The sequence below is a fragment of the Centroberyx gerrardi genome, chromosome 9 (assembly GCF_048128805.1).
Source record: "Centroberyx gerrardi isolate f3 chromosome 9, fCenGer3.hap1.cur.20231027, whole genome shotgun sequence".
Classification (NCBI taxonomy): domain Eukaryota; kingdom Metazoa; phylum Chordata; class Actinopteri; order Beryciformes; family Berycidae; genus Centroberyx; species Centroberyx gerrardi.
The window spans coordinates 4,915,352-4,929,551 of record NC_136005.1 but is presented as its reverse complement, the minus strand read 5'-3'; the positions used below and the strand labels follow the sequence as shown (position 1 = coordinate 4,929,551).

Genomic DNA, 14,200 nt, shown 5'->3' with positions numbered 1-14,200 from the left:
TCCTCACCAAGAAAGAAGAAAGCCTCACCACTGTTGCTGTGTATTGACAGAGAAGTCAGATGTGTCAGTTGTAGTCAAAGGTGAACTAGCACACTTTAATGCTCACAGCATGTTGTCATAAAACACGGTTATACTGCAGAAGCTGACTGTCTGCAGCTGCCGCTCTGCTGTTTTTACACATCCTCACACGAGTGTCAGTAAAATCTGACAGACAGACCAAAGCTATCGACTCCATGTCGAGGGCACGGCATAGAGGGAATAGGAAGAAACAGGAGGAGCAGGGAGAAAATCATTACATGAAACTCATTGTGATGAAGGTACAAGGTACCGTAATGTGTTTTAATGTTGTGCTGTCACTCATTTTGGCAGATAAACCCTTAAGTTAAACAAAATACTTCTCTGAGGCAGAAATAATCTGATTGGTTGAGTTAAACCTCAATGGGCGGAGCCAATGAACCACAGCTTTACTGGCTAAGTAACATTAAAGTAAAGCCCAGTGAAAACAGCAAGAGGTAAGAGAGGAGGAAGGTGATATTATGAAGCCTGGTGTTCTTTCTTTGCTATTCAACTTTGCCAATTAGCTAACTGGCGCTCTGAAAAACTGTGGCTCTTTGGCTCCACCCACTGACATTTAACTCAACCAATGAGATTATTTCTTCCTCCACAGCAGCTCTGCCTCTGAGAAATGTCTGCCTAACCAAAACTCCAATCTGCCTCAAGTTGTAAGAGTTGGTGCCACATTTTTCAAAAGGTGGTCATTTTGGGACAAAACTTGTTATTTATATGAGTTTAACCTCTCCCTCCATCCCTCTCTCCCTCCTTATCCCAGGTGGATTATGCGGTGATCGCTTCGCAGGCGGGGGCGACCCTCAACAACCTGCTGAGCCACGCCCAGGAGCTGGTGGCCAAGCTACGCTCGCTGCAGCTGGACCAGCGGGAGTTCGTCTGCCTCAAGTTCCTGGTCCTCTTCAGCCTGGGTGAGTCTCCAGAAACCCTGGGGTTGGGGGGGGGGGATAAAAAGAGGAGGTATGGATGGATGGGGGGTGAGAGGGGAATGTTTCCTGATGTTCTTCAGTCTGAGTGAGTCTCCAAAGATCTGGATGGAGGAATAGGGGGGAAGGAGGAAGGGGTTGAGAGTGGGAGGGAGGTAAGGAAGGAGACAGAGTTCCAGGAGCGAAGGGAGGGAGCATTGGTTCCTGGTCCTTTCCAAGCCTGGGTGAGTCACCAAGGATGGGAAGGAGAAGAAAAGGGGAGGGAGGGATAGGGGAGAGGAGTAAGGGAGGAAGGAGGGAAAGGAAATAGACAACTCTATGGTTTCCCTCAAGTTCCTGGTGCTCTTCTGCCGCGGTTAGTTACCGAAGATCTGGAGGAGAGGGAATGAAGATGAAGGTGAGGCAGGGAAAAACGGAGGGGAGGGAGAGGGAGGGAATAAGAGGAGGAGGGAGATCAATGGCTCCTGCTACTCATCAAAGATCTGGAGGAGGAGAGGGAGACAAGAATGGGAGGAAAGGAAAGAGGCAGGGGAGGAAGGAAGGGAAGGGAGCAATGGTCTGCCTGGGAGAAAAGAAGCGTAGGGAGGGAGGGAGGGAGGGAGAAAGTGAGGGAGGAGGGAAGGAAGGAGGAGGGAGGGGAGGAAGGAAGGAAGGAAGGGATGGTCTGCTTCCAGTGGGGGCAGGGAGAGTGAGGTGGAACGGGACGCTTGCTAAACATACCCATAACTAAGAAATTTACAGTTTAGCTGCAACAAAACTATAAATAACAAAAAAAACATTCACTAAATATTAGCTTCATAGCTTTCGCTTTGATTCTGATGCCTAAGAAGTTAGCTTGCTTTCTAGCTATTAGCTGTCTTATAAGTGTAAAACTACCATTGGCATACCAGGAGCAAAACCCAGTCGCCCGCTCCTCTTCTGCCTCCTCTGCTCCAGGGTTCAGAGGAGAGAGAGAGAGAGAGAGAGGGGGATTGGAGCAGCATCAATACACACTGTGAGAGGAAAATTAATATTGACATTTTACATTTTTGGAATTTAGCTGGCTCTGTTATCCACAGTGATGTGCAATGACTGCAACAGTAGTAGAATAAGCTTCAATTACAAGCAACAAAATAGCAAGGAGTGAAAGAGTCAGAGTCATGAAGCCTTGACAGTATGTATGATCATGCACAGTAGGAGAGAGAACTGCTAGGCAAGGAAATAAAAGGAGATATAGGCATGGGAAAATAAAAACGAGGGATGAAAGGAGGGATAAGCTGGAAAGGTGAGTGAAAATAAGTGCATGAGACAGCGAGGAAGGGGAGGTGGAAGGGGAAAGGAGAACATTTGGTGGTTTGGGGGGATATTTTGGTATTTTTCCCTCAGATGGGGCTTTGGAGGAGAAGAGGGAGCTGGAGGGGGGGGGGAGAGAGAGAGAGAAGTCGGCCCTGGAGGGAAGGAGGGAGGAAGGAGAGGATGATGGGGAGGAGAAACAGGCAAAGGATTTGGGAAGGAGAGGTGGGAAGGAGCCGAGACCGGGAAGAGAGAGGGAGCGAGGGATTTGGGAAGGGAGGGAAGTGGAGGGATAAGTAGCCAAACGAGGTAAGGGACGAAGAGAAGGGGAATGTCGGTGGGCTCTGTGTGTGTGTGTGTGTGTGTGTGTGTGTAGGTGTGTGTGTGTGTGTGTGTGTGTGTGTGTGTTCAATTCCCATAGCTGCTCCCCAGTCTATAAGCCGAGGTCAGACATTGCCAGGAGACTGTCATCTCTGTCTCTGTCCTAATGAGTCTGCAACAAACGGCCGCTGAGGGACACACACACACACACACACGCACACACACACACACATGCATACACATACACACTCCCACCCACACTCCACCAAACCTAGTTTAACATCATACATTAATGAAGCCATTGATGTCAAGGTGAGAGTGCTCAGCCAGGCCCCACTATGGCACTGAGTGCAGCAGTGGCATACATATGATGAATATTTTCCCCAAAAAAATCTCATCCTTAGTTACACCCCCCCCCCCCCCCTCCCTCTCTCTGTCTCTTTCTCTCTCTCTCCCTCCGTCTCTCTCTCCATCCCTCTCTCTAATCCACCTGGGTCAGGCTTTCACTCCTTTACCTCCTCTAAACAAAGAAAGAGCGACTAATGAAATGCTAGTCAGAGGCAAGCAGACACACACACACACACACACACACACACACACACACACTGGGGCGATCAGGCGGGATTAATGTTTGTGTTAGTGGGAGTGTTTGTGGTACAGCGAGGGTGGGAGAGAGAGAGAGAGGGAGGGATGGGGTGGATTGCAGTGGGGTTTGAGAGTGTGTATGTGTGTGTGTGTGTGTGTGTTTTTGGGGGGTGGGGTGAGGGGGGGGGGGGTGTTGCTGGGGCTCAGGGTCTAAATAATTTGGCGGAAACATCATCCATAATGAAAGGCTCACCTGAGGGATGTGTATCGCCCCCGGCACTGCCTGTTCTCCGGCGTTGCCCGGGCCTCCTGCGAAAGAAGCCCGACACAGCCGCTGCGGAGTGGGGGTGGGGGGGTGGGGGGGTTGGTCATGGGGAGTAGCTGGGACAGTGTGTGTGTGTGTGTGTGTGTGTTGGGTGGAGGTGGAGGGGGTGGGGGGGGAATATAAAGCCCCGAGATTTAGACTTGATGTGATTAATATCATCTCACACAGCTGAAGAGAGGGTGTCAGAGTGTGTGTGTGTGTGTGTGTGTGTGTGTGATTGGCTGTAAGAAAGCAATGTGACTGTGTGTGTGTGTGTGTGTGTGCGCGCACGCATGTATTTGGCTGTGAGAAAGTTAAGATATGTATACATTTACATGAGCGAATATGCATTTGTGTGTAGCTGTGAGAAAGCGAAGAAGTGTGTGTTTGTGTGTGTGTGTGTGTGTGTGTGTGTGCGTATATGCATGCACGTGTGTACTGGTGCATCTGTGTGTATGTTCACACAGCAGGCTTGTCTACTCCAGCAGAGCCAATTAATAAGGAGTTAGCGAAATGAGGCATGAAAGTATCTCTGCTGGCTGGTGAATACAAAGACGAGCCTCTCCCTCTCTGTTAGCTCTGTCTCACCTCTCTCACCGGTCACTGCAGCACCCGTCCTGTGGATAACATGAAGGGTTCGGGGGGTTTAGTGCTTAGAGAGACCGTCCTGTATCTGGCAGGTCACAGGTTTGATCCCGACAACAGCTATGTGTCCTGTTGAAATGCCCCTGAGTAAGTCTATGTGGATTAAAACGTTAGCAAACTGCCAAACATGTAAATGGGTTTGGTGTTAAGACTCAAGATTTATATAGTGCTTGGCAAAGCTAAGCATAAGGAGAGAGTGTGACATCACACTATGTGCCAAAATCTAGCAGCTTTGTTACTGCCAAAAATATCCATCTTAAAGGAAACATCCACACTAAAACACTTCACTTCACTGTTTAAAAAACAGCTTTTGGCGATGCACCTTCTTTGTTGTTTGGTGATGTATTTTTCTCATTCCCGGCCAAACGTAGACAATGTGACATCATGTTGAGATATTTCCAGCAGCTACAATAAAGTTTAATAGCGGAAAAATGTTCAGCTATCTAAACGTCAACAGTAAACGTCAGGTTTTGGCATCAGTCCCTCAGAATCAAAGAGCGAGGGCTTCTTTCTAGAGCCGCCGTTTTGCACCAAGAGACGTTCAACAATCACACAGGGAGAAATCCATCGCAGAAGAGGAGAGAGACCAATGCAATGCAGCCACAAGACATGTTGGGTTTTGAGTAATGAAAGGCATTCTGGGAAATCTAGGAAATCACCAACTGAAGCAGAAGTAGACGAGGCAGGTTGAGGGAAAGTGGGTTCACCAAAAAAGTGAATTACAACACTCCATCACAAAATGAGTCCTGGAATGCATTGAACATCAGACATTAATTATTTCTAACAGTGTAAGAGTATCCAAAGGTAGATTTTTCCTTTAGCAAGTCATTTAGTCTTGTATTTAGGCAAAAAATAAGTCGACCACTTTGGTGAGAAAATGTCACTTTCACACCACCTTGATTTGATGAGCAGTGGACAGCCCAAGGTTATCGCCTGTGTGTCAAATGGAAGCCTTTTAAATGGAATCAAAATCCCATGCTACTACTACAGTACTAATACTACTACTACAGTACTAATACTACTACTACTACTACTACTACTACCACTACTACTGCTGCTAGTACTACTCCCACACCTAACTCTTATGCAGGCAGCGGTACAGTCTCTCTTTCTCTCTCTAGATCTTTCTCCCTACCTTTATTTCTCTCCCGATCTCGCTCGCTTTCTCTCTCTCTCTCTCTCTCTCTCTCTCTCTCTCTCCCGATCTCTCTCTCTCTCTCTCTCCCTCTGTGTGGATGGATGCGATCAGTCACCGTCGTCCCTGCCAGCGGAGCTCTTTGTAAAGCCAGTTGTCGATAAAGACAAGGGGGTAGATGTCACTCCACCTGAGAGGAGACACTTGTCTTGAGTGTGTGTGTGTGTGTGTGTGTGTGTTTCTGCATGTGTGTGTGTGTGTATTCCTGGGGTTAGACATCATTTTCTACTTTGTTTTATTCCACTTTATTTAATTCTTTCTCTGTTCCTTCTCCTTTTCTACTGCTCTCTTCTCTCTTTTACTCAGGCTTCTCTGTGCTCTGACCCACCTCTCTCTCTATCTCTATCTCTCTCTCTCTCTCTATCTCTATCTCTCTCTCTCTCTCTCTCTCTCTCTCTCTCTCCATCTAAGTCCTTCCTTGTCTTAAGTGAAGGTTTTCCCTCCCTCATCCTGAGAGCTTTATCAAGGAGGAGGTAATCACTCTACTAGCATTGATCTTCTCAGTGTTGGTAGGACCGTGAGCAGTGTCAGTGTGTGTGTGTGTGTGTGTGTGTGTGTGTGTGTGTGTGTGTGTGTGTGTGTGTGTGAAGAAAGGGACTCAGGAAGAGAGAGAGAGAGAGTGAGTGCTGCAGCCTGGGTCAGAGTTAGCTATGGGATTAGTAGTAGTTGTCTGGTGTCAGATCGCTGTAAACGGGCCTTTGATTTCCTTTAAAAGGCTTAAGAGAGAGATTGACAGGATGCTGTATGTGTGACCAGGCAGCAGAGTGGACTAGTGGTTAGAGAACATGACCGGTAACTGTAAGGTCACAGGTTTGATCCCTGCAACAGCCAGTGTGGGTCCATCAACAGCCAGCAACTCCCAAGAACTGAATGAATGTGAAGAACAGCGTTTGTGCTCAGATACTATCTAGAAACAAAGAGAGAGCAGCTGGAGCGCTCTGTTCTTTTTCTGTCCATTGATGCGTTTCTTATGTGCAGGATCATGTTCCCATGCATGTACTATACATACTGCTGTTGTGGAAAAAATACGTAACTGCAATTTGGCGGTTTCTTTTCTTATTTGATTTTAGAGGTTACAGTGGAAAGAATCCTGCTCAAAAAACCAGAGCTAGACGTGCTTCCTTAAATTAAATTGCATGGAGAGATTTTGAGGTGCAACACTCTCTTAGTGGAAAAAAAAAAGTCAAAATTTTAATAGTTAATCATGATGAACTATTAAAGATATTATGATTAAAGTTTGGACGTATTGAGTTTCATGATACCTTGTTGCCTGAGAACCGGTTAAAACCCCATTGTGCCATTTCAAAAATACACGAGAAATGAGAAAACGAGCATTCCTTAGCTACTTTCCCGACGAGAGATCATATATTTTGCAGAGACGTGTTTTTTCTTTTTACCGCACCACATCCCCAGCCTACACACTGGTGAGCCAGATGCAGCGGCGGCGGTCAGAGAGAGTTCAGCTGGCAGCGGTAACCCCGGCTGGGCAGGTCAGGTCCTGTCAGGTGTAATTGGGTGAGGCGGGGGCTGTCACTCCTCGTCAGCCGAGAGCAGAACCAGAGTCGCGGCCGGGCCGGCGCTGGGTGGTAAATGCTCCCAGCGGAGAGAGCAGATTTGTGGCCAGAGCCCTAAATAATGCCCCCAATCTGAAGCCTTTAGCTGGAACAAAGCCAGAGGAAAGCTGGTGAAATCCAAGTCGTGTAGAGTTTAGCCTCGTGTTTGATTCGTGCCCCAGAAAGGTCCCGCTACTGTTTGGAGATCATGGTGATTTTCGTTTTGTGTTGAAGTCATAGACGTACTCGAAGAAATCATATTGGTAGTTCTCATTAAAGATGTACATTTAATTTCCTTGAGTTTCCCTTTACGTAGCTTTAAAGGTAAGAAAATATCAATAACTGTATTATAGATTGATATAAGATCTGCCATCTGATGGGTTACAGTACTGTGAGTTTATACGTTTTGAGCCTGGCAGTGTTAGTGCATCGCTCTTCTCTACACCACTCCATAATGTCATGCATGTATATTTTATCTGCCAATTCCGCTGCTTCATTTGAACTATAGAGTGACATTTTGGACCATTTTCTTCTGTAATTACTTTGCCATTGAAAAACACTTGACATGACAAATTTGATATCATCAGAATTCCAGGAAATCCTTATTTAAGTTAAAATTGAAGACCTGGTACCTGCACAGAGTACCAGAGTCATATATATCTACCAGTAAGTCCAAAATGTTAATAATATATCTCAAAATAAGGGATTGACACACCAAAAGCATATCCTTTTTCCCCTTTCCACAATGTAAAGCGATGCAAATTACAAACTATACTCATTCCTGCTGACCTGATCAATGCAATGAAGTAAATATTCAAAACAATACGGAAAGTTTTCTACTCCTAGTTCCTTAGATTCCGAGTCAGTGACTTTGATCAGAAATCTGTATTTCTGTTGCCCGTTCATAACCAGGCGAGACAGTCGGTGAGAGAGAGCTGCCTCAGCACCACATTAGCTGTCTGTCAAGTGATTAGTCGGGTCTGAGGTCAGAGTTAACAGACACCCACCCATCCATCCATCCCTCCCTCCATCCCTCCCTCCATCCCTCCCTCACCATCCATCCACCCCTCTGCATTGTCTCCTCTTTCATTGCTCTGTCCTTTCTCTCTTTTCTCACATCCATCTTTGTTCGCCTCGATCTATCACCACACCTCCATCCTCACTTCTCCCCCCTTTTCGTCACTCCCTGTCCCTCCATTTTTCTTCCCCCCCCCTCTGAACCGCCATTTATCTGCCCGCCCCCCCCAACTTCTCCTCCTCCTCCTCCACCCCACTCCTCTCACTGCAGAAAATGTCTTTACTACAGGCATTTAACCTTGTGTTGAGTCTTCAACTCTTATTGTTCCTTAAATAAGTAAAAACCTCTAATAAAGGGGTGAGGTAATTTCACGAGCTTCCAAAGGAAACAGTTTTCTCTAACGAGTGACAAAATCTTGGAATAAGGCAGATCGCTCCAACAGAATAAAGACAAAGTCACTTGTTTCAGAAAAAATCTTGAAACAAGTCGACTTGCAGTGGAAACAAGTGAAATTCTCTCACCACAGCACCAGATTCCCACATTTATTTCACCAAAAACATTTCAGCACTCGTTGAAATGACTTGTCAAGATGGATTTTCGCCCATCCTTCTCCGCCGCTTCAACCTCCCCCTCTCTGTTTCTTATTCACTTCTCACACTCCTTCATCCCTCGCTCTCTTCTCCACCCCCTCCACCCCCTCCACCCCCCCACCCCCCCGCCTCTGTGCTAGAAGCGTCTCTCATTAGCATGTTTAGCGCGCCGCTCAGCGAAGGCAGGCTTTTTCCGTTGTGTGCGCCGCGAGGTCAGACGCCAATCTGCTGACAACAACACAAACACAGCAAACGTGATCAACCCTGATGAAAAAAGAGGAAAGTTATTCTCTTTCTCTCTCTGTCTCTCTCTCTCTATCATTTTTCTCCCTCCACACAATGAGAGAGAGAGAGAGAGAGAGAGAGAGAGAGAGAAAACACATAATTCCCAGACAGGTACGTCCTAATTAAGCAACAGCCGAGGCTGCTCAGAATCAATGCCCTGATCCCTGACCAGCAAGCGGGGGAGTTGGCTAATTCATGCACGCTGCCCCCCCCCCCCCCCCCCTCCCTAATGCCTGGCAAATATTCATTTCCTGAAACGAACCGAATCATTTGGAATTCGGTCGGGGATTGATTAACATTGGGAGGCGGCGACGGTTCAATATTTACACCCGTTGAGACCCGTGCGGAGGCCAAATAATGGAGCATATAACCGCAGCAACGCCTTACGACTTAATTAAATGCAAGATAATAGGGCCAGGGCTTTTTTTTTTTCTTTTCGTTTTTTGCTCTGTGTGTGTGAGCCGAGCAGTTTGGCAGTTTGCTGGGCAGTAAGTCAACGGGATGGAGTCATCACGTGTGCCTTTGACCTGATCAATACGTGTATAAAGTATGGCTGGTGTGTGTGTGTGTGTGTGTGTGTGTGGGTGGGTGTGTGTGTGCAGAGTCATGTAGCTTCTGTGTCTGAAGAATGTTTTGCATGCTTCGTGTGTGTGTGTGCGTGCGTGTATGTATATTGACTCATGCCATCTCAGTGCTTGATGAAGGTTTTGCATGCTCTGTTGGCATGTTTGTGTGTGTGTGTGTGTGTGTGTGTGTGTGTGTGTGTGTGTGTGTGTGTGTGTGCGTGTGCAGTCATGCAGCCTCAATGCTTGAATAATGTTTGTGTGTCCCACAAATTACACACTCAGTGACTGGCTTGGTCCAATGACGGCGGTAATGGAATATACAGTAGTGGTGATTGCGGGGGGGTTAAGGCTGTAAATGTATGTATAAGGTTCATAAAGTGCAATCCGTGCTTTTTCATCACTCTGTTTTGAAGCTCGGTGAAGTGCTCCGCAAACACGCGCTGATGGAAAAGCACTGGACTCTCATCTACTTTTCAAACAAATCTTCCCCCCCCACCCCACCCCCCCTATCAGCTTCCCTCAGCCACCATTTTGACGCAGAAAAAAAAAAAAAAAAAGTCCCTCGGCAGTCGCTTGAACTTTAGCGCCGAAAGAGCCAAACCCGGCTAATCATGTTTGAGTGTCCCGACTTTTCTTTCATTTTCTTTCATCTCATCAGGAGTAGGTGGGAGCGTGCCCTAAAGCAATGAACCTAATATTTCCGCCCCATTCTCCGTCAATTTTCGCCTCAGAAATCTAACGTGGCGAGCAGTCGGCTGCTGTCGCCGGCCGCCACTTTGTAGGGAATTCCATGTAATGAGGCCCCCTAAAAGGCTTTCAGACTTTATCAAGCAGTAAAAGCTCCAGATCCCTGGTCTGCCGCTATTACCTGGCATTACCGCAGGCTGTTGTCATTAAGCAGGAGTTGCGGTGGATTGTGGCGGCGCGGGGAAGCTCACCCTTGACCCGACTCCCCTTTTTGCCTCGGTTTCACATCTCCGACGATCTCAACGATTTCCCGATGGATTTTGAAATTCCCCAAATTATCTCCAGAGTATGCTTCCAATTTACAGCTATCGCTTGCCCTCTTCTCCCCTCTTTTTAGGTCTTATCACGTTCTTACAAGGATTTCTACGGCGATTATGTTGACATGGTTCTTTATCTGGGTTCAGACAAGGCCAGTTATCAGAGAGTACAGCGACAGAATAGGAGAGTTTGTTTAGAGAGGGATTTGTAAATGGACAGACCCCAGTGTTAAACACTCAAGTGATAAAGACCTGATAAGATGAAAAAAAGAAAAACATCATTGTTGTTCTACAAGGGGGGAAGGATGAAGATCTTAGAGAATATAGACTTTACTACTGGGAGCAAAAACAGGTAGCGTAACATAACACAAATGAGAAGTCCTGTAAGTCGTAGTCAAGAAAGGACACAATATGTTACATATTATGTTGAAAATACAAATATGATGAATTAGGTCTCAGATTAAAGAATTATGAATATAGACCTGAACTGTAGGCAAACAGCATCTTATTATCTCTGCCTTTCCCATCATTCCTGTCATTATCTACTGCGGGGTTATGATGTAGAAATGCCATAAACAAGTTAAAATAGAAGTCAAGATAAGTTGCTGCTAACAGAATGTGGTTCTATATGTGAGTATCCCAAAGTTAAAGAAGAAAGCCGCCACACACAAATTCACCTTTGCACCGATTTATGTGTTTATGTATTTAACCTTTTTCAGTATAAAATACTGCAGAAAACCTGACTCAAGAAAGGTTGACGTTCCAAAACATTGATGATGTAAAGACTAGGCAAGGTGAGTTTGTGTGTGCAGGAGCTTCTTCTATATATTTTGGGTGATCATACTGCTCCTACTATTATGCTGGGATCACACTTTATCCATAAAGCAATTGACCTTAATCCCACGGTGGCCATTTTGAATTTAGGTGAAACTCAGGGTGGGAAATTCTACCCTGAAGATTGGCATATATATATATAAAACTAGCATTACTTCAAGTGTTTATTTATTTAGCAGGGAAGTTAGGTTACTTGCTAGGTAGTCTCCTGTGTGGGCCGAATATATTACTTTAAAATGTGAACCTCTGGATTTTTGAGATCCATTCATTTCTAACACGTTTCTCAGTGTGGAATCTGTGAAAGTTTCTTGGAGCTCAAATTATCGAGATGGAACTGAAGAGACGCGGTTATCGATTTTAGTATTACAAGATATATTTTCATTGCAACTCTGATTCACTGACAAAATGTTTTCATTATGAAAACTTCTAATGCATGCAACACCTCCGTCGCAAAGCAGTGCACCTGCAGCGTAATGATGATGCAGCGGTAACGCTTTTTCTCACCATCGACCGGTAACACTTTCACCATGTTAAGCATGATCCCGGCCTTAGGAGTGGCTTTGCGGATCTCTTTGTGCATTTGAACCCCATCCACACCCAGTATCACCCATAACACTAACTGAACTGCTCCCTGACGGCGGTGACGGCTGCACGGTGGCACTAGAATTTAATACACACTTTAACTCACTGCCCCGCCACACCAATACAGGACATATCCCCTAAGCTTCTGCTCTCTTCCATCAATACACTCACTAACTACCGTGTGAGCAGTGAGTACAACCAGACAGATGCTCCTGTAAAAGTTTTCTTACGAAAAAAAAAAAAAAAACCTTTTCCTCTCCTCTTCCTCCTCCTCCTCCCCTCCTCTGCTCCACTCCCATGTGGGGTGATTTAAGGCAGGGCGAGCTATAGATGCAGGGAGAAACCGTTGCCCTCCATCTCTCCCTCCCTCCCTCTCTTTCTCCCTCTCCCTCGGCCTTATTACAGGCTGTCAGTTTATTATAAAACATTAGGAAAGCAGAGGGACACTTGCAGTTACTGTCTTATCGATCGGCAGGGATAGATTCTATGATTTAGTGTCAGGCCCCCATCCGCCCCGCCCGCGCCCTCCGCGTTCTCGGCCTCCTATTAAGGCCCCGGCGCTTTGCTTTGGCTATTGATGTCTCAACATTAACAGTTACAAGCTGCTACAGAAAATCAATGCTCAACTTTTATTACCGGCTGCATAACGCGCCGAGGACCTCCCGCCAGCCGGTACTTAGCAGTCGAGAGGAGGCGCGGACGGGCGGCCCGGCACGTCAGGTGTTTTCTAAGTGATATCTGCAGTGGTAATATCAATCATGTGTGGAGCGTGAGGGGGGCTTCCAGGGGCCAGCCAAGGGCCTCGCTGCATAGATCTTGGGGGTGTAGAGCGAAGGAAGGTACAGCCCGGCACACAAATGAGCACACATGCTCCGCAAATATATATGCCTCCACGCCCCGGACGGAGACTCGCAAGAGTGAAGCGAACACATGCACGAAAAGTTTTTTTTTATTTTTTTTTATCTGAAATTCTGCTCAAATTTTCACCCGGAATGTTTCCTCTCACATAAACAAAGTACCAAACATCCGCTCTTTTGTTGACTCTTTAAACACCATCGACGTCCCGGCTTCACTCCTCCCCAAATGTCATCAAACCGAAATAACGATCGATCCCCTCCACCTCCACCTCCACCACCACCGACCATCCATCCATCATCAGAATCAACCTGGATGTGTGTGTGTGTGTGTTGGAACAGAGAATCTAAACCCAAGCAGCGTGGATCCAGAGCGGCTGAGGCCTCTCAAACATTTATGAGGGGTTGCTGAGGTGCGGTACGGCGGCCCTTCTGGGACAAACAGCCCCCGGTTCTGTACTCTCAGTCCCGATCAATGGAACTCAAGTTCATTACACACACTTTTCAGCCGAACGGCGGCCGCTGACTTTTTTTTCCCCCCCCTCCGATCGTCGAGCAGCCCACCGCTGGGGCTGCATTACACTTGCTTGTTTACGTGACTGCGTGTACAGGGGCAGGTGGGGGCAGGGAGTTTCAGGTGTGTGTGTGTGTGTGTGTGTGTGTGTGTGTGTGAAGAGAGTGTGTGTTCCCAGTGGCCAGAGCTTGAGGTTATCATTATGTACAGGTTGCTTCGCTGCAATGCTAATGCTAATGCGTTCTCAGTGGCCACAGCCCCGGTCCCAGCGCTGTGCTAGCTAGCTAGCTACTCCCCTCCAATTAAAGGCGGAGGGATGTCTGGCCGGGGCAGGGAGGACAGGCCTGGGCTACCCGGGGCCCTGCGGAGAACAGGCTCATGCTAGTCGAGGAAAAACAGAGTCGGAGAACAAATTGTGCATAGATTGGAGAGCTGCAGAAAATCCCCGTCTTGATTTGAATGATTTGTTGGTCGGTGTGAGTTGTGCGCGATATAATAGAGTCCCTGGCTGTGATTTCATGCAGCCTAATAATCTGTTAACAAGAGTAATTTATTCCAAATCACATGACCTCATACTGTATAGACGCATCAATCGGAGTGACCCAACCGACTCCAAACCGACTGAACAGTTTATCCAATGCAACTTTTCAGTGGGGGTTCGGGTAAAGCGGATAATCCAGTTACAGCCTGCAGTCATTTTAAACTTCATGTGATGATTTTCTCAATTAAAATACCCAGGAGCCTGAGTCTGAAGTCAAAGCTCCAATCAAAAGCTTCTTCGTAATCTCAGAAAGGTAAACTGTCGACCGCGATCTGACTGCGGCAATCGAAAGAGCATCAATGTTTCACTCACAGGCCGTGGATCTTCTTCGAGTGCTGCAAGATGGGGTCTGTGTGTGTGTGTGTGTGTGTTTGTGTGTGTGTGCAGTGTTGTGTTAGAGAGCAGAGAAAGAGCAACTGCCACGGTCGTGCAGCGTATTGATCACGCCGCCCACCTCGACCTTACTTAAACATTACACACAAACAGCGATAACGAGTTGCACAACCCTCCGTACCGAGCTGTCATTTCAACCATTGATCCCTTCC

At 46.8% G+C, this 14,200-nt stretch overlaps 1 protein-coding gene across 1 annotated transcript in view; it reads left to right on the top strand.

Annotated features, from left to right (window-relative positions):
- nr5a2 (nuclear receptor subfamily 5, group A, member 2) overlaps positions 1–14,200 on the top strand; it is an 82,466-nt gene that overhangs the window by 54,095 nt on the left and 14,171 nt on the right. The window contains exon 6 of the mRNA XM_071925567.1: positions 830–977. Coding sequence (XP_071781668.1) covers positions 830–977 — 148 coding nt within the window. The remainder of the gene's footprint in view (positions 1–829; positions 978–14,200) is intronic.